Here is a 27,640-nt window from a genome sequence, read left to right as displayed (position 1 = left end):
TGTTGGGGGAGTCCAGAACTAGGGGCCACAGTTTAAAAATAAGGAGTAAGCCATTTAGAACGGAGACGAGCAAACGCTTTTTCTCACAGAGAATGGTGAGTCTGGGGAATTCTCTGCCTCAGAGGGCAGTGGAGGCAGGTTTTCTGGATGCTTTCAAGCGAGAGCTAGATAGGGCTCTTAAAAGTAGCGGAGTCAGGGGATATGGGTAGAAGGCAGGAACGGGGTACTGATTGGGGATGATCAGCCATGATCACAGTGAATGGCGGTGCTGGCTCGAACGGCCGAATGGCCTACTCCTGCACCTATTGTCTATTGTCTATTTTCTATTAAATTCTTCATTCACACACAACTGCCATGGGATAAATTGCTTTTCTAAATCTATAAAGAAAATGGGCACATATCCTTTCAGCCCTTTCTCATTGTCTTCAACATGGTTGAAAAAAATAGTCTCCATGCTGGAGCGGTAGAATACAAGATAATATCGGCCAAATTTATTGGAACATTAGTTCCTGGGTGGTACGATACTCCTTCCAGTGAAAAGTAGTGAGCTAATTTGAATAATATATGATCAAACATAATGTCCGAACATGTTTATAATGATTTTGTCAAAGAGTCAAACCATGGCTGTAATAGTGCTTTTGTATTTTCCAGGATGAAACACCAATGCCCGTGAAATTGAGCCTCGGGAAGTCTGTGAAAGAAAGCCTGAAGGCTCCCGAAGAAAGTGAAGCAGGAAAAGAGCTTGTGACCAACGAGGAGAAGCCTGAAGGTGATAACATCTCACTCTCCTCTGATGAAGAGGTTGAACTTGAAGTAATTGAAGAGGAAACAACAGCCGTCCGTGTCAAGAAGACTAGCATGAAGCGAATGGAAGATTTCAAGAAAGCATTCTCCAAGGAATCAATGGAAAAGGCTAAGCAAAAGACAAGGGATAATCTGCAGAAGACCCGGCTGAGAACAAGGGAGAGCGTGGAGAAGACCAGGGTAGCGACAAGGGAAAATCTGGAAAAGACCAGGCACACACTTGAAAAAAAAATGAATAAGATCGGCAACAAGATAGTAACACAGGAACGGAAGGAGAAGATGAAAGACTCCAGATCAAGGCTGAGGAAGTCCTTCTCACCAAATCATCAAAAGACAGCAAGGTGTCGGACGACCGTCTACAGGATCCCACCGTTTACCTTCTTGGTTAAAAAGATGAGAGACGGGGATGTGGTGGTGCAGGAAGTCGAGATGATGGAAAGCCAGGGAGAGGAACACATTGTAGAAGATGAAGACAACACTGATCTCCTTATTGAAGAAATCCACGAGGAATCACTGGAGGATGATGCGGATTTTGAGACCGAACACCTGCTTCAGAAAAGGAGAATTGAGTAATGACTGTATTGATGTCACGTGGTTCTTGCTCGTTGGCTGAAGCAAATAGGAAGAACAGAGCAAAATGTTTTCGGAATAGTAGACTGTAAAGTACAAATGCGTTAGGAAATTTGTGTTGCGCGACTTTATAACCCTCTCATCTCAGTTATTCGAAGACCATTGCCAGTAAACCTTGCATTGGTGAGGTAATGCAAACCTGTTTGTCATCTCTTCACTGGAATACTCAGCAGACCTTCAGTTCCCAGTTTTGGGGGAACAGCCTTTTTTTTAAATGTTCCAGTGTCCCTATAAGTTACATTATGAGAGCATTAAGTAATGAGGTGGATTTTCCTCAGTAGGACCCACAGCCTGCTTCTACCATGACTTCCCTTGAATTAAATCACGTGGGTGTGTCAGAATATAGCAATACCCACACTTTGTCAGTTGGAAACAGCCACACAGTCTCTGGTTGCTGTCAACACTGTTGAGGTTTTTCAGTGTCTGAACTTCAAACACTTTGAAAAACTATGGAATTTAAAAAAAATACATTAAAATGTAGTAATGGCATCAACTAAAATGACCTACAAATAGTTTTGAATAATGAAATCATTCAACCTATTGCTCAACCAAATAATTTAAAAACATTGTAACGTATCTGTGTTTCTCATAGTTATACAGCTTGTGGATCCTACATCAGTTGTAAGTTTGAATTCAGACCTCTGCATTCACATGGGGTTCCCAAAACCAACCAGTCCGTTTGTTGGGGAATGCCAATAGTTTTATGTGTAACTCCTGGCAAAACCCAGCAGACCAAATGTGAAAGGTGTTCTGAAATAAGTAGGTGAGCAATTTTAGTAAATTCTTTCCAAACTGAGATGGATGTTTCAATCAAGTGGATATATAGTGTTGGAACAATTAATTTCTGTATTAGAGACACTTGTATATAATGAAAGGTTTTAAAGGTAGAGTATCTTTGATTATTATAAAGATGTATTCAGGTCATCAGCCTTTTTTATCAATGAGGTTATTAATTTCCTGTTATTAATTTTATTTCCCCACAGCAGAATAATATGCTGTGTTGATTTATCAATGATTTTATTAACAATCCAAGAACAAAATGAAATCTTCCTTTTTTTTTCCTGCTGCACTAACATCAGCAGCAACATAAAATATGATCTAATTAAATAACTTTCAGGGCTGAGTTCTAATGACATTAGCTAATGATGACAGTTGAAAATATGGATTAAAGTTTGCGTATTGCAACACTACCTGGGGAGAGACAAAATTAAGCCTTGTCCTCCCATTCAGGAGAGTTGGAACTTGGAACAGTCAGGATGTGAGATGAAGGCCAGAGAATAGGGAATGATTCGGAACGTTAATGTGCTATGTATTGCTATGGCAATAGAACAGGATAAAAGTGGAAAGAAATATTGCTCTTGCCAACGAGTGAAAAAGGAGACCTTGTATGACGTCAATACTTTTGGCTACATTAAATGAAATATCTTTTGCATTCATGGCATAGCTCGATAAATCAATTACTGGATGCATTTTACCTTTCCAGTTTTCAGTAATTTGCTTTTACACGCAGTAATTATATTACCAGGCAGAGCTGTAGTGTGTTGCATGATACCAGCATTACTGCTGCATCACTATTGTATAATAATTAAAATTCATTTTAAGAATTTATATACATACTGCATCAACCTGCTGTAGCAGTTGCTTACACGTAATTGAAGATAGTTGATGAGATGTGGAATTAACGTCTTGTACTTTGGGGAAAGGAGATTTTGCAGCTCCTCAAGGAATTTATACATTTTTCTTCATTATATAATCTTACCGAGAAACAGTCCAACGCTTTAGTTTTTTTTAAATATCTATGCAATAATATGCAAAGCTTTTTTGCATTTATAAAGAATATATTAAAATGATTATATCTGTCATGTCGTCACCAGATGTGCCACTATGAATCAAGTAGCTGCTGTAAATCTGTATTTACGTTTTCCTGCCAGCAGAGGTGCTATGGAGCCATAACTGGCAAGACCAGGCTCATTAGACCAAAACAAATTCATCTTCTCACTGTCCGCTGTCAATGAAAATGTAAAGCAAAGGCAAAATGTGTCACCTTCAAATTGGCTCTGTCTGTACGGTCTCATCCAAACATCCTCTGCCTATTATTTCTCTTTAGTATTAATTTCTGATAAGTAATATCAGGGGAGATTGATAAGTAATATTTTGCAAACCAATGGAAAAGCCAAAATATAAATTAGTGATTCAACTTTCCATTAGTTAGTGACCATATAATTATATATTGTGGTATTAGAATGTGTTCTTAAGATTTGTATGAAAAATTATTGTCTGCAATTATAATGAATATTTATTTGAAATAAATAGGTCATTGGCTGCTCAATTAGTAAAAATGACATTTCATACAAATGTGTCAAATGCTTCTACTACTGTAGTTAGCTTGGATTCCATAAATAGGCACATCCACTGTTTTGTCTTGTCAATTGGAAATCTGCAGTTAAAATAATGTGGCCTGATACCTTTTGGAAAGAGGATAAAAGTTTCCAAGTACCATACCTTAAAAAGTGGACATTACAAGTCAGAAATCTAACAGCATATTGATAGTTGATGACAGTGAACAGTTATTATTTTTAGGAAGAGGCTTTAAGACCAGTTGGCACGTTTCATCTCAGTAGAGCAGCCACACACACCTGCTTTTCAGTATTTGCACCAATCTCTTCATTGTGGAGAAGCTTACTAAATTTGCTTTGCCTCAAATATATTGTCTATTTCAGTTATATGAGTCTTCTTGCCAATTTTACTGCCAATCCCAAGGTTAAAAGTCATTCTTCCTTAAGCTTTGAAAGCACACTGTAATACACAACTTCCTTTTTTTAAGACTGTATTTGTTTAACGGAACTGCAATTTTCTTCAAATGTATGTTTCTATAGAGTGATGATTTGGTTAAATGTACGACTGTACTCTGGCTAGCAGCATGGTAGGTAAATGACTTATCTAATATCTGTATTTTTAAGATTAATACAACAGAATTGATACTTAGCTTACTCTTTGTCAGTATAATAATAGCAATTATGGGGAAACAATATACAGCAGACTTTACATATTTGCCAACTATATACTGTACTTCCATTTTGCTTAACAATTCATAATAAAAATCAGTCTCATAGACATGAATGCGTTCCTTATGGTTATTTCTTTGCACTGAGGTAAATAGAGTAAAACTATCAACACATCTTGTTGAAAGAGATACCATGGTAATATTTACCACAGATTTTCTTAAAGTTGATGGCGTTTTTTCCAGATTTCTATCTTATAGATATTCTATATCCTGTAGAAGGAAGCTATCCACTTATCTGATCCATCGCAGTGGAGCTATGCTATTTGCCCTTAACCATTGCTACTCCAACGTCATTTCTGCTAGGGTCCCTTTTCAATCAAGAGTCAGCTCCTCCCTCATGCCTCTGTGGTTATCTTTATTCAACAGTAATACCAACACATCTGATTTCATCTTCTCCCACTCAAATTGCAAGTTGAATTTTATCACATTATGGCCACTATCTCCTTGCGTTTGCTTTACCTTAAGCTCCCTAATCAAATCCGGTTCGTTACACTGCACTAAATCCAGACCTCAGGTTTGCAACATCTCCTCAGGAAATTACACATTCAAAGGTCCTTATTGTGCTTAACAGAAACACCAGCACATGTACAATTTTGCATTAGCTACACAAATGTCTAAACCTTATATTTCTTAGTCAAGCTTTCCATCACTTATTAGAATTTACAACTCTTCACAAAGAAGATATCAAGTGGGATTTATTCTATGCCATAGTGGTCAGACTTTTCCTATTGAAAATGGTTATTTCAGCCACTTGTTGGGCATGGTCACGACCTAATACACATCTGCTTTTCAGTGAGGACATCTTGCTACACATGAGCTGAGACTGCATCATTATCTGAGTAACGTGTAGAAACAAGGAACTGCAGTTGATTGTTTACAAAAAAAAAACACAAAGTGCTGGAGCAATTCAGCGGGTCAGGCAGCATCTCTGGAGAACATGGATAGGTGATGTTTTCGGGTCAGGGCCCTTCTTCAGACCCGCTTTAATGAAGGGTCACGACCCAAAATTTCACCTATCCATGTTCTCCAGAGATGATGTCTTGACTCAATGAGTTACTCCAGCAACTTTGTGTCATTCAATATCTGAGGAGTAGCTGGTGGATTTGACATTGAGCAAACATCAGGGAATGTGTCCAATCCTGACCTTGGATAGAGGGAAGCTGTAGAAGGATGACCCAGAAAACCACTGCTGCACAGTCTGCCAGGAGACAATAAATGCTGGTGAGCTGCTTCCAGCAGCACAAAGTTAATCGTGACCTCAGGTGTTCTCTGCGTGGAGTTTGCATGTTCTCCACCTGCCTGTGTGGGTTTTCTCTGAGTGCTGTGGTTTGCACCAACAATAAGTAATTGCCTTCTGTAACTTATCCCTTGATGTAAGATGATGGGAAACAGAATCAAAGGGGAGTGGTGAACAGGTGAAGAGAGATTAACTTGCAATTCAAACATTTAATTAACAAAAGATCCAAGCTGACTCAATTTTTATTTTGTGTAAATATGGATAGATTTTGAACAATTTACTGGACGATTATTTGTTGGACAACAAATATCATGGAGCCTGTAATTCTTCATCACCTCATCGGGCCATATTGTCTATGTAGCTTTGTGAACAGTGGCTCACTGAACTGTACACATCCTTCAATAAGAATCATCCTTCATCCAACTATCAAGTTGCAGAACAGTTCGCCTTTAAATCAGCAGTTGATGCTGTGCACTGGACATGCACATCAGCATTTCATTGCCATTTATCTTCCAGATGCAGCCCCTCTAGGACAGATATTCAACAAATTTAAAGAACACTAAACCAAGTGGGACCTGTTGGGTCCCTGTCACACGAGTGGTCTGGTCCCCCAACGCAACCCGTTCCCCCAAAGCAATATTCCACCACTCACCCGTTCCCCCATCACAACCCGCTCCCCCAACGCAATATTCCACCACTCACCCATAGCCCCTCATCCTCTCTCTTGTTAAACTATTTTTTTAAATGCAAGCACTTGCTGCTAGGACTTTAAAAAAATTCCAATTCCACATCCCCTGCCTCCCCCAGCACTCCTTCCCCATCTGTTCAGCCTCACTCTGCCAGAACTAAGTGTTCTATGATTGCAACATTGTTGCAAATAATATCCCTTTGTGATGTCATAGCTGTAACTGCCAGCAACTGGCACAGCACAAAGTTATTGGTCCCAAAGTGGGATTTTGTAAAGCTAAAAATGTTAATAACTTGTAAAATATAACATCAATCTGAACAAAACCTGTTGAAAACACACCACAAGACAATTGTGAGTAAGGGGGCGCAAAAAATGTTAGCGCTATCATGTACCATTTTGCCGTAATTTCAGGATCTCACACTCACGCATGCAGACAGCCAGACATCCCAACAAGATGAGAGTTTTAGAAATAGACAGATTATCAAAAGAATACCAGCAGGATTTATAATTGCACTATTAAGACAATCTGAGGTGTTTTGGAGGAATAGTCAGCACCTTAGGACAAAGGATAAAGGACATTTATTGTCACATACACCAATTGGTGTAGTGAAATTTGAGTTGCCATTGCAGCACACCAATAAAAATAAAACACAACATTAGAGAATTTAACATTAAACATAAAAACATCCCCCCACAATGGTTCCCACTGTGAGGGAAGGCAGCAAAGTCCAGGCCTCTTCCTCTATGTTCACCCGTGGTCAGGGACTATTTGAGGCCTCCGCAGTCGCCGCGACGGCAGCCCGATGTTTCAGGCCTTCTCGCCGGATGATGGAGCTCCGGCGTCGGAAGAACACTCTCAGCGGCCTGGAGTGTATGGAACGGCCGCTTGCTGCCAGAGACCGTGGCTCCCGAAGTCCACAGGCTGCGCTGGTCAGAGTTCCAACACTGGCGATCTCGGCGAAAGATCCCAGGCACCGCGGTGTTTAAACTTAGCAGCGCCCGCAGCGGGACGCTCCGCGACCACAGCTCTGCGACCACAGCTCCGCGATGTTGGAGTCGGAGGTCTCAGCACTCCGGAGCTTACCACATGGTGACCCTCGGTAAGGCATCGCCCGCTCCACGATGGTGCTTCAGCGCTGCGCTGCCGCCAAAGCTGAAGTTCTGGCTGGTCCCGGCAGGAAACGCCGCTCCAGTCCAGCTGGTAGGCCGTGAGGAGAGGGCGAAGATGCGGCTCGGAGCAAAGACGCATCTCCGACCAGGTAGGGACTGAGAAAAACTATTTCCCCACTCCCCCCCCCCCCCCCCCCCCCCCACCTCCCACATAAAAAGACTAGAAGACCTCCTAGACAAAACTTTTAACATACTAAAAATAAAAAAAAGAGTGAAAAGACGAACAGCTACAGGCAGGGCAGCCATACTCGACGGCGCCTCCACCTTAAGGACAGGATCCAGGTTTTATTCCACATTCCACTGTGATTTTGGGTAGAAACTAAACACACACTGTCTAGTCAGAGGAGAAATCTAGAGAGACCACCATTAACCAGCTAGAGAGGAACTGGTAAGTGTTGCGCTGATCAACAAAGCACATCAGCTTATATACTTTTTTAGTCAGCTGAGAAACATAGAAACATAGAAAATAGGTGCAGGAGTAGGCCATTCGGCCCTTCGAGCCTGCACCGCCATTCGATATGATCATGGCTGATAATCCAACTCAGTATCCCATCCCTGCCTTCTCTCCATACCCCCTGATCCCTTTAGCCACAAGGGCCACATCTAACTCCCTCTTAAATATAGCCTATGAACTGGCCTCAACTACCTTCTGTGGCAGAGAATTCCACAGATTCACCACTCTCTGTGTAAAAAATGATTTTCTCATCTCGGTCCTAAAAGACTTCCCTCTTATCCTTAAAATGTGACCCCTAGTTCTGGACTTCCCCAACATCGGGAATAATCTTCCTGCATCTAGCCTGTCCAAACCCTTAAGAATTTTGTAAGTTTCTATAAGATCCCCCCTCAATCTTCTGAATTCCAGCGTGTACAAGCCGAGTCTATCCAGTCTTTCTTCATATGAAAGTCCTGCCATCCCAGGAATCAGTCTGGTGAACCTTCTCTGTACTCCCTCTATGGCAAGAATGTCTTTCCTCAGATTAGGAGACCAAAACTGTACACAATACTCCAGATGTGGTCTCACCAAGACCCTGTACAACTGCAGTAGAACCTCCCTGCTCTTATACTCAAATCCTTTTGCTATGAATGCTAACATACCATTTGCTTTCTTCACTGCCTGCTGCACCTGCATTCCTACTTTCAATTTGGCATGGACTACTGCAGATGCATTATAGAAAGTACAGAGACGGGATGCATCTCAGCCAGGTATGGTAACTGCTCTGCTCTGGACCACCTAAACCTGCAGAGAGTGGTTGAGTTCAAAGAGATGTAATAACTAGAAACACCATATGTTGGTTTATACCAAAGATTGACACAAAATAGTGAAGTAAGGCAGCGAGTCAGGCAGCATCCCTGAAGAATATGGATGTTGATATGAGTTTTGGGTTAGAACCCTTGTTCAGAAAGATACTGGAGAGATGTATTCATTGTGTTCAGTGGTGAGGGGGCACCTGATGGTGAAAGGAAAATATAATCAGTTCTCACAGTGTTCCACTGATCTGTTGATGAGCTTAGATTTCTTGATGCGGACATCAGCAGAATCCCTCTTTCAATTCATGTAATTCACTTGATTAATTAATTAAAAGTACAAACACTTTTGTTGTCTATGGATGGGGCTGCCAACGTTCTCACTCCTAAATAAGGGCCAAAAGGTCAAAATAGGGGACAAATTCCAGATGGCAATTCGTTGACCGACTCGGCAGTAGCTGGGTGAATGATGAGTTGGCCCGGGTGCTGGACTGCACACAAAGCCCAGCCGGCGGGACAGCAGAGGAGTTTTGGCCCGGGTGCTGGACTTTGTGCACGACGTTGCGTGCAAAGTCCAGAACCCCATCCAACTCATGAACCGATGATCGGCCTTGAAAAGGAGGGGTGGTGGTGTCGGCGGTAAGCGAAGATCCAAAGGTCGGACAGCTGGCCGGGCTGCCGACTGACGGGGCCACGGGCGAGGAGCTGCTGCTGCACTCCATGGGCTGCACAACGTCGGGATGGGTGAGGCGGGGCCGGACGCGGCGCTCCAACCTGACAGTCTCCTTAACCCGAGTAGTAGCAGTCAAATATGGGACAAGGGCAGTCTCGTATGGGACAAAACAATTTAGCCCAGGAAACGAGATGTCCCATCTAATACGAGACAGTTGTCAACCATCTATGGAGAACAGCACTGATATCTGACACCTGGGGAAAACCACCTACAACCTGTGCAGTGAAGGATAGTTAAGGCACTGAAGGAGAAAGATGAGCATAGTACAGTAGAATTTTCCTGATTTTATGTAACTAATAGCCATAGTCTGTTTCCCAGAGTATTTGGATAGGAAGGTTTTGAAGGGATATGTTGCCCGGGACTGCTACCAAGGTCCTGGCCTTCAATGAGGAGACCAGGGATCACAGTTAGGGTCCCATGAAGTGTCTCTTGGATGTTCATGTACCAGTTCTCGAAATCCTTTCATTCAACTTTATTCATTTAGTTGAGATAATAACCTTGGCAAAGAGCCTCCCGATATCTGATAATTTCCGTTCCATTGGTGCAACCTATCGTGAACAATGGTCAAGAATAAGGAAGTAAAACTTCAATCCTGAGGAAGCACATCACAAAATGTTAATTGGAATCATACAGTTATACAGCAAGGAAACAGACCCTTCAGCCCAATTCGTCCAAGATGTTTCACCGAGCTAGTCTTATTTGCCTGCAACTGGCCCGCACCATTTCTGAAGCACATTTACACTCACAACTGTGAGAACCATTGGGCAGGCAGCACTGTGGCGCAGCGGTAGAGTTTCTGCCTTACTGGGCCTGAGACCTGGGTTTGATCCTGACCATGGATGCTGTCTATACGGAGTTTGTTCTCCCTGTGACCACATGGGTTTTCCCCGAGTGCTCCGGTTTCCTCCCACACTCCAAAGACATACAGGTTTGTAGGTTAATTGGTTTCTGTAAATTGTCCTTTGTGTGTAGGATAGAATTAGTGTGAGCAGGTGATTACTGAGCATGTGAACTCAGTGGACTGAAGGGCCTGTTTCCATGGGGTATCTCTCAAATAAACTAAAACTTCAAGTTCCTTGGCATAAATATTACCAATGATCTGTAGTAGATCAAACATTTTGAACCAACAGCCAAGAAGACACACCAACGCCTCGACTTCCTCAGACATGCTAAGAAAATTTGGCATGTCTCCAATGACTCTTACAAACAACTACAAATTGTCAGAACTGAACGAGGAGGAGGACACAAATGCAGGCTCAGACACAGGGCAGATCAGTCTTCGGCGTTTAATCGGTCCAAGTCAGTACACAGGTAGGCAAAACAGAGGCAACAGTACCATATAGGAGCAGGCAAGAACCAGTGGTCGAAAATACAGGCAAAGGTCGAGATCACAAGGTCACAAGATTTCGAGAGCTGGAACGAGGTGATGCCAAGTAGCATACACCACGAACTGGCAATGGGAACTAAAACACAAAAGGCTTAAATACAGACTAGCAGGGGATAACGAGACACAGGTGAAACACATCAGGGCGTGGCCAACAGACTAGCAGGGGATAACGAGACACAGGTGAAACACATCAGGGCGTGGCCAACAATCACATGAGGGTAAACGACCTGACAGGAAATGGGACCTGAAACAAGAGGAGATGTGAGACACCAAAATAAAACAAGAATGCAAACTCTAATACTAAAAACCAATAAGAAACAGAAACTAGATCAAACGCGAGACCTGACACAAATGCACCTTAGAAAACATACTGAGTAGGAAGGAACTGCAGCTGCTGGTTTGAACTGAATACAGATACAAAAAGTTGGAGTAACTCAGCGGGACTGGCTGCACCTCTGGAGAGAAGGAATGGGTGACGTTTCAGGTCGAGACCCTTCTTCAGACTGTTGGGTTGCACCACAACAGGTGAGTTAGATAATGCCAAAGATCCAACTACATATAAATATAATAAGATTATACTATTGAAGTTTAAACTTAATCGAATTTTATCGGCAAGAGTCGTAAGACTATTCCAAATTACAAAACAGGAACATTTTGAATTTGGTGATAAGCCATATAAACTCTTAGCTCGTCAACTGAAAAAACAAGAAAAGGAAAATACTATCACTAAAATTAAATCAGAGAAAGGTGAACTACTAACATTACCTAAGGATATTAATAAAAGATTTGCTCAATTTTATCAAAATCTATACACATCTAAAACTAAAATAGAAGATAGTAAAATCACAAATTTTCTAGATAACTGTAATCTTCCAAAACTTGACCTTTTGGAACAAGAGGAATTCGGAGCTCAGATTACAAGAAATAGGAGAAACAATAAAGTCATTGAAAAATGGTAAGACGCCTGGACCAGATGGTTTTAGTAATGAATTTTACAAAAGATTTCACGAGATAACGGCTCTACGCTTACTTAAATTATATACTCACGCTTTTAAAGAAAATAAACTACCAGAAACATTAGCTGAATCAACTATTACGTTTATACCAAAAAAAGATAAAGATTTAGAAAAACCGGGCTCATATAGAGCTATATCACTTTTAAATACAGATCAGAAAATCTTAGCAAAGACTTTTAGCAAGAAGATTGAGTAAATACATTAATAAATTGATAAATCCAGATCAAACGGAGTTTATACCTAAAAGACAATCATTTAATAATTTGAGACGCCTGTTAAATATAATGCACTCACATAAAACGGAAAAAGAAGATATATCAATTGTTTCTCTGGACGCAGAGAAAGCATTTGATCAGGTAGAATGGCAGTATTTATACAAAGTACTCCAAAAATTTAATATGGGAGAGAACTTTATTGTATGGGTAAAATTATTATATGATAAACCGACGGCAAGAATATTAACTAATAATATGTTATCTCCAAAATTCCAATTATCGAGGGGCAATAGGCAGGGATGTGCATTATCACCCCTGCTATTTGCCCTTATGATAGAGCCTTTGGCGGAAAGTATAAGAATTCATCCGAATATTCAGGGATATAATACTAAGGACTCAAATAATAAAATCTCATTATACGCAGACGATAGACTTTTATTTATTACAAATTCACAAACGAGTATTCCAAACTTATTAAATTTAATAGAGGAATTCGGTTCTTTTTCAGGATACAGATTAAATTGGAATAAAAATGAAATTATGTCGTTAAAGTCTCAAGAAGCGACTCACTTATTAAAATTCCCCTTTAAAATTGCAACAGAAAAATTTAAGTATTTGGGTATTCAAATTACTAGAAGATACAAATCATTATTTAACGCTAATTTTATGCCGTTATTAAATAAATTGAACGCGTTAATTCAATTCTGGAAAACGCTCCCATTGTCATTAATAGGCAGAATAAACGCTATAAAAATGATTTTTTTACCACAAATATTATACCTATTTCAATCTATACCAACATATATACCAAAAATGGTTTTCAAAAAATTAGATTCTATTATCACCAACTTTATTTGGGACTATAGATCACATAGAATTCAAAGAAAACACCTGTGTAAACCCAAAGATGCTGGGGGACTCTCACTTCAGAACTTTTTGTATTATTATTGGGCAGTGCATATTAAGAATATAATTTACTGGTTGGACAGCTCTTCCCAACAGACAGAATGGATAAGAATGGAGATAGAGGATTGTTCTCCTTGTGATATAGGAGCGGTCCTCTTCTCCCCGATAAAACTGAATAGCACAATATATAAGAATAACCCAATTATCCATAATACAATAAGAATTTGGAAACAAATAAAATTAGCTTTAAAATTAAGAAACCTATCAGTGTTAACGCCAATAGTGAATAATCCTTCATTTAAACCATCTCTTATTGATAAAACATACAACCAATGGGAAAGAATGGGAATTAAAAGGATCGGCGATATGTACAAAATGGGAAATCTGTTATCATTCCAACAATTACAATTAAAATTTAAGTTGAATGACTCAATATTTTAAATATCTTCAGATCTGTGATTTCATGAAGAAATATATACAAAGATATCAAACTATAATTTTAGACCCACTGGAAGGAGCAATGAATATTATGGCTGACTCACAGAAATTAATATCATATCTATATAATAGTATTTTAAATATAGAACTGCCATCGACAGAGGCACTTAGAGAAGATTGGGAACAAGAACTAATGATAAAAATCACGAAAGAAACATGGGAAAAGTATTTGATATATATACATAAATGTTCGATTAATGTAAGACATAACTTAATTCAATTCAAAATTTTACATAGATTATATTATTCTAAAACTAGACTGAATAAATTTTATCCAAATACTTCTCCCATTTGTGACAAATATTTATCTCAAAATGCCACTATAACACATTCTTTTGTTTCCTGCATAAAACTCCATAAGTTCTGGTGCGACATTTTTGATATATTTACAAAATTATTCAAGATAACAATGGATCCTAATACTGAAATGATAATACTTGGAGTAACGGGAGACGGGAATAAATTGAACACATTTCAAAATTCATTTTTTAATTATGGGTTAATAATAGCAAAAATACTTATACTCAAATTTTGGAAAAATACACCCATACCAACGCTTAAAATGTGGATTATAAATATGTTGGACACAGCACATCTTGAAGAAATGCGATTCCTCCTAACAAATAAACAAGACCAAATCTTAACGAGTTGGCCTCCATTTATTGACTTCTTGGAAGCATATGGTGCAACAAAATCGTAAAAACCAACTGTTTCAGGACTGGGTGAAAGATGGTCAAGAATATAAATACTCATCTCCTATCTCCTATTTTCTACTCTTTCTTTCTCTCTTTCTTCTTTTTTACTTCTTTTCCTCACCTACTCTCTCTTTTCTTTTTCTTTCTCACACACTATACATCACATGTTTTTCTATTCTCTATTACCTAGTCTCTCTTTCTCTCTCTCTTTTTAAAAATAAATAATAATAAATGAAGCTATACATAGAATGTAACATGCTAACATATATTTGGCACCTGAAAAAAGGTACCACAGTATTGTACTTACTTCTAATAAATTTAAAAAAAATTAAAAAACAGGTGATTTAGGAACAGTTCTGCCCGAGATCACAAGAAATTACAGAGTTATGAATATAGCCCAGTCCATCACACAGACCAGACTCACCGCCGTTGACTCCATCTACACTTCATGCTGTCTTGGAAAAGCTGCCAAATTTATGAGACTTGTCCCACCCCGGTCATTCCCTTTTCTCCCTGCTCCTATTGGGCGGAAGATACATAAGCTTTAAAGTGTGCACCACCAGACTCAAATATAGCTTCTTCCGCTCTGTTATCAGGGGAAGACTGGTCCTTCCATAAGCTATTGACCATTTCACCTCTACCGCATTGCGCATTTTGGACTTTGTAGCTGGAATCCTTGCACTACAATGCTGCAAACTATAATCTGAACTCTGTATCTTCCGCTTTGTTCTACCTAGAGTGTGTCTTGATTGAATTTATGTTTCACTCTTTCTGATTAGATTGGGTATCAAGCAAAACGAAAAGTTTCACTGCACCTTGGTACATATGACAATAATAAACTTAAATATAAACCTAAAAATAATGCTAAATGCACCTTTGTGCAGAATGAACATTTTGGGTGGTTGATGGGATTCCAATCAAAGGGGCTGCTCTCTCCTGGAAGGTATTGAGCTTCTTGAGAGTCATTGGAAATTGACCTATCCAGGCATATATTCAGTCATCACATGTAAGTAGGATTTCATTACAGTCTCCAAGATCATGCCATACTAGCATAGAGATGCAACAATTGGTTTCCCAATACAATCGACAGATAGCATATAAACATGTTGCATTGTGCCAACTCAGCATCAAGAAATCTATCCTACAGTTCGGCCTTGGCCCTGGTGTCTGCGGTTTTGTGTCATCAGGATAATTGCAAACATTAATTCACTTAGGTTAAGGTTTTCCAGATGACTTCACAGGAAATACAGGATTTAATTATAATATAGGAGTTATTACAGTGCATTCGGTCGCCATCCTTTGCAGAAGAGAGACTGACCACAGAACAACAAAGGGTTTGCAAGAGTCTGCAATCATTTGCCGGCAGAAGCTGCAGCTGGAGACAGACAGTAATGCCCCTGTCCCACTTAGGAAACCTGAACGGAAACCTCTGGAGACTTTGCGCCCCACCCAAGGTTTCCGTGCGGTTCCCGGAGGTTTTTGTCAGTCTCCCTACCTGCTTCCACTACCTGCAACCTCCGGCAACCACCTGCAACCTCCGGGAACCGCACGGAAACCTTGGGTGGGGTGCAAAGTCTCCAGAGGTTTCCGTTCCGGTTTCCTAAGTGGGACAGGGGCATTAGTTAAAGCCTGGAGAACGTGATCAAATGAATTTTATTTTCAACATCCTTTATCGGTGTAACTTGAATTATTATTATTGTCACATGTACCATGACATTAATAATTGTCACAGTACACGTACCTGTACTGTGATAAGATACAATGAAAAAAGACGTGTCAATGATAAACCAATGCCAATGTTACTTTTGTCTGAATGAAATGGATACTGGACACTGGATGGAAAGCGTTTATTTAAAGTAATCACTAAGCAGCAGCTCAGTTCATAATTCCACTATGGTTAGAGCATTTTGGACATGGGGGTGGAGAAGTCCGGTGTTGATTTCACAGCATGAGTCGATGTAGATTCCCTGAATAAATACATTGACGTTGCACATACTGGCTATTGTTCATTCATCGTCAGCCTACAGGACAGAGAAAGGTAATTACTGAAGACAATTACCACGACTGAAGCTACTAATTTCCTCCACAGATCCTTCCGTGGAGCTTTTATCTCATGCAGCGTGTACTCCAGTTTCATTTGAACATCTTGATGACGTTACTCGAGTTCCTGGACTTCCCTACGCAGGGCCATTGTGGGAATGTCTCCAAGGACCAAACATTAGCAGTGCATGAAGGTGACTCAGTGCACCACTTCCCAAGGGCAAATGCAGGCAAGCAGTAAATGCTGGCCTTGTCAATACAAAGAGAATGCCAAACCACATTCCCGATCAGTAGTTCTTTCATAAATATAGATCACAAAATATTATGACGAACTTTAATATCCCTACCATGACCTCAGCTGATACTAACCATCTCCACAATCCCTGCTATTTTTGAAATTATTTTTAAGGATCTGGGTGTTGCTGTCAAGCCCTGCCTATTGCCCATTGAGAAGCTGGTGGTAAGCTGCCTTCTTGAACTACTGCAGTCCTTCCAGTGAAGAAGGCAAACTGCTGGAGGAACTCATCGATGCAGGCAGCATCTGAGGAGGGAAATAGAGAGCATTTCTTTGAGTTGAGACCCTTCCTCTAATTTGAAAGAGTGGAAGGGGAGATTAGTTTAGTTTGGTTTTAGTTTAGTTGACAGATATAGTATGTAAACAGGCCCTTTGGCCCACTGAGTCCAAGCCAATCATCGATGATCCTTCCACACAAGTCCTATGTTCTCCCTCTTCCACATCCACTCCCAACACACGGGGCAATTTACAGCGGCCCCATTAACCTACAAACCTGCACGTCTTTAGGATGTGGGTGGTAACTGGAGCACCTGGAGAAAACCCACGTGGTCACAGGAAAAAGGTGCAAACTCCACACAGGCAGCAACCGAGGTCAAGATCAAACCTGGGTCTTTCACACTGTCAGTCAGCAGCTCTACCAGTTGATGACCAGTATAAAGTATTAAACTCCAGAACCTGCTGTGTACTCAGTAAGTATTCTTGGCACCTGTTAAACAACTTTACATTGTCATCTGTTCGTTCAGTGACTGGATTGGGCAAAGATCTATGCCCTCCTGATTAGTGCCATAAATTATATACAGGAATTATTCATCGTATTAATTGTTGGTTTCTGAATGAGATGTATCAGGTTACCTTCCTCATAGAGTGCCATCTGGCATCAGATTATTCCATGGCTCGTTTCTGATGGAAGATCATTAACCTGAAATGTTAACTCCGTAGAAATTCAGTTCAGCCGCAGCAACTCATCCTCGAAGAGTCAATGTTGATTTCAACAGTTTCAGGTCCACAGTCTCTCTTGTTCATAAGTTCATATGTGATAGGAGCAGATTTAGGCATTTGACCCATCTTGTCTACTCCACCATTCAATCATGGCTGGTGCATCTTTCCCTCTCAACCCCGTTCTCCTGCCTTCTCCCCATAACCCCTGACACCCGTACTAATCAAGAATCTATCAATCACCACCTTTAAAAATATCCATTGACTTGACCTCCACAGCTTTCTGGATGAATGAATTCTACAGATTGTTATTTGAGTATGTGTGTATGTGTATATACTGTATACACATTGAACTTTTTTTCCCCTCTTGTTTATGTACTATGTTTACATATTCTGTAAGAATTTCATTGTTCTATGTGGGACATATGACAATAAAACACTCTTGACTCTTGACTCTAGACTAAAGAATTTCCTCCTCATCTCCTATCTCGAGGTATGTCCTTTTATTCTGAGGCAATGGCCTCAGGTCCTAGACTATTCCTCTAGTGGAAACGTCCTGTCACTCAGCGTGTCAGAAGCAGCCAGCACACATAGAAACATAGAAACATAGCAAATAGGTGCAGGAGTAGGCCATTCGGCCCTTCGAGCCTGCACCGCCATTCGATATGATCATGGCTGATCATCCAACTCAGTATCCTGTACCTGCCTTCTCTCCATACCCCCTGATCCCTTTAGCCACAAGGTCCACATCTAACTCCCTCTTAAATATAGCCAATGAACTGGCCTCAACTACCTTCTGTGGCAGAGAATTCCAGAGATTCACCACTCTCTATGTGAAAAATGTTTTCCTCATCTCGGTCCTAAAAGATTTCCCCCTTATCCTTAAACTGTGACCCCTTGTTCTGGATTTCCCCAACATCGGGAATAATCTTCCTGCATCTAGCCTGTCCAACCCCTTAAGAATTTTGTAAGTTTCTATATAAGGACTTTTGTCTTTAACATCAACTCAGGTGTTCTTTCTTCACAGGTGCTCTATGATCTACTGAGTATTTCCAGCATTCTGTTTTATTTCAGATTTTCAGCACCATTTGTTTTCTCCATGGTACCCATTCGTCTCTCACCATTTAAACACTTCTCGTTCTGCTATGATTTACAGGCACTGGTCTGTCTCCATGCAACAGGTGTTTTGTCATTTGGCCAAATTTGGTCTCACCTCTCAAGCCGGCATTCCCTTTGTTCTTCCTTCAACTAAGCATACGTCCTCACTCCGACCTGCCTCTACCCAACCCTCCCTGCTGCCCAACACGCAGCTCTCCATTCTCAATCCCAACCTGTCATCATACCCGTAGACAGGGATGATGTCATTGTGGTCTGGTTGACCGCTATCTTGAGGAGGCCAGACGGCATCTCTCTGACACCCCCCCTCATGCCTACCCATGAGCATGAACCCCATCATCGAACATCAGGCCACTGTCTCCCAGACCATCACAGATCTCATTACTTCAAGAGATCACCCCATCACAGCATCCAACCTGATAGTTCCCCAACCCTGCACTGCCCATTTCTATCAACTTCTCAAGATTTACAAGCAGAACGGCCCTTGTAGGTCCATTCCAACCGCATGCTCTTACCCGACTGAATTTATCTCCACATGCCTCAAATCTACCTTGTCCTCCCTAGTCCAGCCCCTTCCCATCTACATCCATGACACCTTGCTTGCTCTTCACTACTTCATTAATTTCCAATTCCCTGCGCCCTACCGCTTCATCTTTACCGTAGACATGCAGTCTACATACACCTCCGTCCAGACAGGCAGGCTTTAGGGCCCGCTGCTTCTTTCCAGAACCTACATCTAACCAGTTCCCCTCTATTAACCCTCTCCCCCACATGAGGGAACTTGTTCTCACCAGTAACAAATTATTTTCTGATTCCTCCCACTTTCTACAAATTAAAGGTATAGTCATGGGCACTCACATGGGCCCTCAAAATGTTTTGGCTTTGTTGGCTACATGGAGCCGTCTTTATTCCAAACCTACTATGACACCATTCATTCACCATGTACTTTTGGTCGACTTTTCAAGGAAATGTACAGGGTATTTGGGTGGCAGGGTAGACAACCAAAGGTTTATGAACAAAGTTAGTGTTCTCTGTATGATTCCAACGTCGACCTACTGTGAATCCAGGTGCTGAGTAGGAAACACGGTTGAGTGGTGGAAACTGGTTGCGTTGGGGGAATGGGTGAGTGGCGCATTATTGCATTGGGGGAACGGGGCCCAACAGGTCCCACTTGGTCTAGTTATATAATAATACTGATTTGCAATATTTTCAGAAGCCTGTCAGCTTAAACTGAGCACATAATGTTTGACAGACTTTTGTTCTGATAAGTAATTACATTCTATCACAGCAGCTGTTTATTCAAAAGATTGTATTATCAGCCGCCTCCAGTTAATGTGCAAACCTACTGTAAATATAGGTTGCTGAGCATGTACCGGAATCACCGCGGCTGCAAAATCAGCTGAATTACTGGCAGTGGTGATGTATCCGCCCGATGGCCATTGCCAGAGAACAAAGTGATGGCACGTGCTCAGCAATCAAAACTTAGGAGTGTTTTATTGTCACATGTCATATTTACAGCAGCACAACAGGTTTGCAAAGATAGTACTCAATAGATAATATAATAAAGAAATAAACAAAGAAGTTCAATAAATAAAGAAAACCCAATTTGTGCAAAAAAACAAAACAAAGCTGGAGATAGACCCAATAAATGCTGGAGTAACACAGGCAGCATCTCTGAAGAAAAGGAATGGGTGACGTTTTGGGTCGAGACCCTTTTTTTGCTGTGGCCTGTTGGGGAGATGGCGCCCGCATAGCGGACAAAAACAGACTGGACAAGCTGATCAGGAAGGCCGGCTCAGTGGTCGGGGCTGAGCAACGAACAGTCCAGCAGGTGGCAGAGGCCAGAACTCTGAACAAACTGGGTTCAATAATGACCAACCCCACTCACCCACTCCATGCCCTGAAGGTGATCAAGAGCAGCATCTTCAGTCAGAGACTGATTGCACCAATGTGCAAAACTGAGAGACATAGGAAGTCCTGTTTACCAGCTGCTATAAGGTTATATAATGCGCATAAATAACTGCACTTTTTTTAAATTAATTGTATTTTAACTTGTATTTTAACTTGTATTTTAACTTGTTAAGTATGGAAGCCATTTGAGGAAATGTGTGGTGTTATGTCTGTCTTGAAGCTGTCGTGGCACTGTAATTTCCTGTAAAGGATTATTAAAGGTATAATCAATTCTTCAGTCTGTGTCACCCATGCCGTTGAGTTACTCCAGCTTTTTGTGTCTATCTCCAACTTTGTTTTTTTTGTTGCATAAATTGGGCTTTCTTTATCTATTTAACTTCTTTATTTGTTTCTTTATTATATTATCTATCGAGTACTGTCATTGCAAACGTGTTGTGCTGCTGCAAATAAGACATGTGACAATAAAACACTCCTAAGTTTTGATTGCTGAGCACAAGTGCCATCACTTTGCTCTCTGGCAATGGCCATCGGGCCGATGCGTCACCACTGCCAGTAACTCAGCTGATTTCGCAGCCGCGGTGATTCCAGGTACATGACGCTCCTCCCGCCGCTGCGGGGCTTCTCCCCAGCGCCAGCGGACGCGCGGCTGGGGGGAGAGAGTCGGCGAGAAGGAACAGCCGCGGGGAATAACCGCGCTCCGCACCGGTCAACCAAACCTGAACCCGCCTTCGCGCGGCTCCCATTGGCCAGCGTCCAGGGGCGTGGCTAAGGGAGGATGGGGCGGCCGCTTCTGAATGGCCGGCGCGGCTGTCCATCAGGGCAAGCAAGGTTGGTTGTGAGTACGGTTGGCCCAAGGGAGGGGATGAGGGAGGTGCGCTTCTGTTGGTTTACTGACAGACATTGACATTCCTTGAAGTCTCTCAGCTTCCAGGAACCTTTCCGAACCGGTTTTGTGATCGACTGCGGGCTGATCGAAGGTTGTGATGGTGCAGACGTAGTGCTCGGTGTGTGGGGACTGAGGCCGGGACTTGTGCTGCTCCGCCGGCGGAGGCTGCGGGTAGGTGAGGGCCAGGCCTGGGCCCGGGCCCGGGCCCACACACCCTCTCCCTGCGTCACTAACCGAGTCCACGCTGCCGACCGCGGCACAGAGAACGAGTGACAACACAACTTTTTATGAGGGTTTCCATCATACTTTGGCCGAAAAAAATAGTGAATAACAAAAAAAAAAAATCGTGTTCTGAACGAGAAACGAGATGTAGAAATCATCGCGGCTCTCTCTACTCGTGAAGGAAATGGCATTAATGGAAATGTTGTCATTCAGCGTCAGTTGCAGGAAGTGTAGTAGTGGCTTTGGCCTTAAATCCAGCGAGTGAAGCAAGTTTGTTTTTTTTTGCCGTCAGTTCTGTTAAACTGTGAGCTATATGTAGAATAACTTGTCGGTGAATAGCAGTCTTTTTTTGGCAGCATGCACGCTGTAGACGGTGGCGATGTTCAAAAATATTGATATCTATGTCTCCGGGGATGAGGATTTGTTCCGGGATTGGGGGAGGTGGGGGCGAGAGAAATAGGAAATTGTTAGTTAGTTGTTGTGTTTTTGCTGCATTCAAAGTCAACACAAAATACAACTCTGTTTAGTAAATCATTCTTGACCACTGACCACCAGCTGGGGATATTTTTGAACGAGTTTACGTAAGTAAACAGAGAGATAAAACGATGAGGGTCTGCTATTTGACTATATAGTGATTTTAACTATATACTTTAGTGAATGCTGTAGCGTTTGAGAGGTTCCAGCAGGTTGCCTAAGATCATGTTTGATATTCAGTTTACTGGTATACATTTAACCTATTACATAGATATATCGCTAGTGTTTTGTTCGTTTATTAAAGTACCATAGAAAGGATGGAGCTGCTTTGGTGTTTCGGGCCTTTAAATAAACAATTGGTTTGACGGTGTTGACCTTTCAGTGCAGTAACAGCCTCCTGGGTTGTGACAGGGATGATCAATAGATTTTTATAGAAGTCATCAGAGCTGAATAACAGTTTGTGTACTGTCATTGAAGTTAGGGAATTGTAATTTTAATTCCCTAAGTAAAATCTAGTGTATTTCTTGAGCATCTAAGAAAATTGTTAGCATTTGAATGCCTTAATGACGTTGGTCAGAAAAGAGAGTACTTTGAATGCTTGTATCCATCCATCCATTGCAGGATAATTGATGAAACACTTGCCAAATTGTGCAGTTTGTTAAAGGGAACAATTTTATGTTCTGCATAAATGAGATCATTTAAAATAAATTCCTTAACATTTATTGTTTTGGGCAGTTTTTCTACTTTGGGGACTTTAAATTCCATTATTATCAGTAATTCCCCTTCATCTCAACATTAAATTTCCCACCATCTTCTGCACCCTTGCATCAACTATCATTCTTGTTATCTATTCCCCAATTATTCATTTTGTGTTTCAGTATTGGGAGTACAGAAAAGGCATCTTTTGAAAGCTGTGGAGACATTTTGATTATCAGAGGTAAAGTAATATTTCATTAAATTAGTGAGTAATTTCTCTCTATTCCTACTTCACAGTTTATTTTTTGGTACACGTTTCATAAAACAAATGATTGAGCGATTCCAAAATAATGCAAACTGAAAGGCTGCTTTTTTTGGTGTAATAATCTTCTGCATCAAAACTAACCTCGAAGGGCGAAAAGGTTTGTATGCTATTCCAATGCTAACTAATCCCAGAATAACCATATAATATAATATAACCATATAACAATTACAGCACGGAAACAGGCCATCTCGACCCTTCTAGTCCGTGCCGAACACGTATTCTCCCCTAGTCCCATATACCTGCGCTCAGACCATAACCCTCCATTCCTTTCCCGTCCATATAACTATCCAATTTATTTTTAAATGATAAAAACGAACCTGCCTCCACCACCTTCCCTGGAAGCTCATTCCACACAGCCACCACTCTCTGAGTAAAGAAGTTCCCCCTCATGTTACCCCTAAACTTCTGTCCCTTAATTCTCAAGTCATGTCCCCTTGTTTGAATCTTCCCTACTCTCAGTGGGAAAAGCTTATCCACGTCAACCCTGTCTATCCCTCTCATCATTTTAAAGACCTCTATCAAGTCCCCCCCTTAACCTTCTGCGCTCCAAAGAATAAAGCCCTAACTTGTTCAACCTCTCTCTGTAACTTAGTTGCTGAAACCCAGGCAACATTCTATTAAATCTCCTCTGTACTCTCTCTATTTTGTTGACATCCTTCCTATAATTAGGCGACCAAAATTGCACCCCATACTCCAGAATTGGCCTCACCAATGCCTTGTACAATTTTAACATTACATCCCAACTTCTATACTCAATGCTCTGATTTATAAAGGCCAGCACACCAAAAGCTTTCTTTACCACCCTATCTACATGAGATTCCACTTTCAGGGAACTGTTCACAGTTATTCCCAGATCCCTCTGTTCACCTGCATTCTTCAATTCCCTACCATTTACCATGTACGTCCTATTTTGATTTGTCCTGCCAAGATGTAGCACCTCACACTTATCAGCATTAAACTCCATCTGCCATCTTTCAGTCCACTCTTCCAACTGGCATAAATCTCTCTGTAGACTTTGAAAATCTACTTCATTATCCACAACCCCACCTATCTTAGTATCATCTGCATACTTACTAATCCAATTTACCACACCATCATCCAGATCATTGATGTACATGACAAACAACAGTGGACCCAACACAGATCCCTGTGGCACACCACTAGTCACTGGCCTCCAACCTGACAAACAACCATCCACCATTACTCTCTGGCATCTCCCATTCAGCCTCTGTTGAATCCATCTTGCTACTCCACCATTAATACCCAACCATTGGACCTTCTTAACCAACCTTCCATGAGGAACCTTGTCAAAGGCCTTACTGAAGTCCATATATACAACTGCTTTACCCTCATCAATTTCCCGAGTAACCTCTTCAAAAAATTCAAGAAGATTAGTCAAACATGACCTTCCAGGCACAAATCCATGTTGACTGTTCCTAATCAGTTCCTGTTTATCCAGATGCTTATATATATTATCTCTAAGTATCCTTTCCATTAATTTGCCCACCACAGACGTCAAACTAACAGGTCTATAATTGCTAGGTTTACTCTTAGACCCCTTTTTAAACAATGGAACAACATGCGCAGTACGCCAATCCTCCGGCACTATTCCCGTTTCTAATGACATTTGAAATATTTCTGTCATAGCCCCTGCTATTTCTACACTAACTTCCCTCAAGTTGGTACACGGTACAATAAATAGCCAGATCAATTTGAAAAGTACTGTATTTCAGTCAGAGGAAATACAATTCAGACGTGCCATTTCAAGCAAATCATTTGGGTAACAAATCATTGTGAATGCAAGTTCATTGAGCCCACAGTTGAAGTTGAATTTTGTAAAATAATTTTGAAACTAAAACAAAATCGTGAAGCTGCAATATTATTTGCTTGAGTTTACAAGAATGAGGAAGGATATTCTGTTTTTTGTAATTAATTGCTGGTTATTCCAAAAATTCAGTTTCTCATGAACAGGAATTCTGTGTCATTGCAGCCTTCCTATTCATTAAACCGATAAAATTCTGGGAATTCAAGTATATTATGTGTTTCTCAATGGCATTTTTGCTGTAATGTAATGTATTGCCATTTTTTTCCTTTTATTGATTATTTTATATCATATGCAATGTACAGATTTTATATTTAAACTGGTTACGTGCTAGGAAGGTTGTTGGTGCCTCGGGATGATTGTTGGTGCCTCGTATAGCCATCATGCAGCTTTAATTTTATAAAAACTCAAGAAAATTGCCGGTGCATGATGGTTGAAATTAAAATTAAAGATCACAAAAATACTCAGTAGGTCAGACAGTATGTGTGGAGAGCGAACAGAATTGATATAAATAGTCATGATGCATTGGGGTGTGAAGGCTTGTCAATTGCTGCTACTCTATTAAGAGAGGGAGTAAAGGGAAAAACACACTGGAACTGACATTTTGGGATATGTAAGACTAGTTGCTGGAAATCTGAAATAAGTGAATGATGGAACTACTCAGCAGGTTGGATAGTATCTATGGAAAGATGAAAACAAAGTTGGCAGGTGTAGATAGGTAAATCTTTCATCGCAATCGGCCTGTTCTGAAACCAACTATCACAGCCCACTGAACTTGTTAAAATCAACATTTTCCCAATTGTGTCATTCTCTAGTTCCCCGTTTGAAATTTAAAACATTTGATTTGTAACTACTTACTGATTTTGATGAAGATCTTTGATCTGAACCATTAACATGTTTTCCCCTCCACAGATACTGCTAGACTTGTTGAATATTTATAGTATTGGAGTAATTTACTCTAAGATTACTCTTGTGATATGTGTGTTTGTAATGGTTAGAAGTAATTTACTGTTATGTGTATTGCTCCATTTCTACCTGTAATCACACTTGCAGCAACTGTACCTGACAGTTCCAACCACTTAAGAAGATACAAAGTACTGGAGTAACTCAGCAGGTCAGGCAGCATCTCGGGAGAACATGGATAGTGTCATTTTGGGTTGGGACCCTTAGTCAGAGTGTTTGTTGGGAGGGTAGGGGCGGAAGGAAGAAAGGATGGGCAGGACAAAGCCTGGTTCTTAATACTTTCCAAGATAGATTCAACTTTCACGATTAGATACAAAAAGATTCCTCTCAATGCACTCGTAGACCACGGAATAACTAGGGAAAAGTCTAAATCTACGAGATCTTCCGGCTGCCAACCATTTCAACTCTTCCCATACCCACACTGACCTTTCTGTCCTGGTCCTCCTCCATTTTCCAGAGGGAGGCCACATGTAAATTGGAGGAACAGCACCTCATATCTCGCCTGTGGGGCTCAAAACCCAGCAGTATGAACAATGAATTCCTTAATTTTAAGTAACTTCTATTTATACTCTCCTCACGCTTGCCCCCTCCTTCCACCATAGTCGTTTTACTATTTCCACAGTTCTTCACATTGTTTCCCTCTTGAGATTACACCTTCCCTAGCCTGAGATCATTTGTGGCCAGTCCTCATTGCTCCTGTTCCTTTCTCGCCTCCAGCTCTTCACTCCCCCCCCACACCCCAGATTTTCGTACTGAAGAAGGATCCCAACCTGAAACATCACCCATCCACGTCTCCAGAGTTGCTGCCTGACCCGTTGAGTTACTCCAGCACTTTGTGTCTATTTTTGATCTAAACCAATATCTACAGTTCATTGTATCTATATCTTGGTCACCGTTTAGTTTGTTCTATTTCTCTTATTGAGTTTACCTGGTTGTATTGTGTCAGCAAAAGTAATTTATAACGGCATACTCGTAGTTATTAATTTGTTTGTATGCCTCATCTTCTGAAGTTTAAAAATGGGGAATTAATTTACAAATGTATGTGGCCTAATGCAAGTAGGGCTGGAGAAGATGTAAACATGCTGTCACTTCAATGCTTTCATGAGTACTGACACTGACCACCTGTTCACTTTCAATCAGACGGTTAGGTTTATAGGCTGTGACCTTGGCTATCGGTTTATTTTTTAAATGGTAACCTTAGCCAACTAACCGTTTGTCTTTATTTCTCCATACATCAAGCATGTGCATTTTATATTGATTAAAAACCATGAAATGTTCTGTGAAGTAATAATGAACTTCAGATCCTGGTTTATACCAAAGAAAGACAAAATGTTGGAGTAACTTAGTGGGTCAGGCAGCATCTCAGGAGAACATGGATAAGTGGCGTTTCAGGTTGGAGCCCTTCTTCAGGTTGAGCTTTTTTGTGAATATGCTCACTTATGGCTTAACTGGTTGGCAGTGCAACCAATTCTGGCGATATAGGTCTCTGAGGGGTGGTGGCGAGAAACAATATAAGAGCGAAAAAGGGTTCCCACCCAAATCGTGACTATTCATGTTCTTCAGGAATGTTGCCTCAAGCACTTTGTGTCTTTTTTTTTTGTATACCAGCATCTGCAGTTCCTTGTGTCTTCATAGGATGAAAGGTCTGCCTTTCCTTGCACACAAA

General features: G+C 41.0%; 2 protein-coding genes across 3 annotated transcripts in view; both read left to right on the top strand.

The window, feature by feature from the left end:
* Positions 1 to 4,554, top strand: part of cavin1 (caveolae associated protein 1) — a 59,660-nt gene extending 55,106 nt beyond the window's left edge. The window contains exon 2 of the mRNA XM_033035220.1: positions 652 to 4,554. Coding sequence (XP_032891111.1) covers positions 652 to 1,377 — 726 coding nt within the window. The 3' untranslated portion in view covers positions 1,378 to 4,554. The remainder of the gene's footprint in view (positions 1 to 651) is intronic.
* Positions 4,555 to 21,410: 16,856 nt separating this feature from the next.
* stat3 (signal transducer and activator of transcription 3) overlaps positions 21,411 to 27,640 on the top strand; it is a 42,985-nt gene continuing 36,755 nt past the window's right edge. The window contains exons 1-2 of one of the 2 annotated variants that reach the window (XM_033035219.1): positions 21,411 to 21,647; positions 23,047 to 23,105. The gene's annotated coding sequence lies outside the window, so the exon portion shown is untranslated. The remainder of the gene's footprint in view (positions 21,648 to 23,046; positions 23,106 to 27,640) is intronic. The other variant, XM_033035218.1, reaches the window with a different exon arrangement.

Source organism: Amblyraja radiata, chromosome 16 (genome assembly GCF_010909765.2).
Source record: "Amblyraja radiata isolate CabotCenter1 chromosome 16, sAmbRad1.1.pri, whole genome shotgun sequence".
NCBI lineage: Eukaryota > Metazoa > Chordata > Chondrichthyes > Rajiformes > Rajidae > Amblyraja > Amblyraja radiata.
The sequence above is the reverse complement of the archived record's forward strand: the minus strand, read 5'-3'. Positions and strand labels throughout refer to the sequence as shown.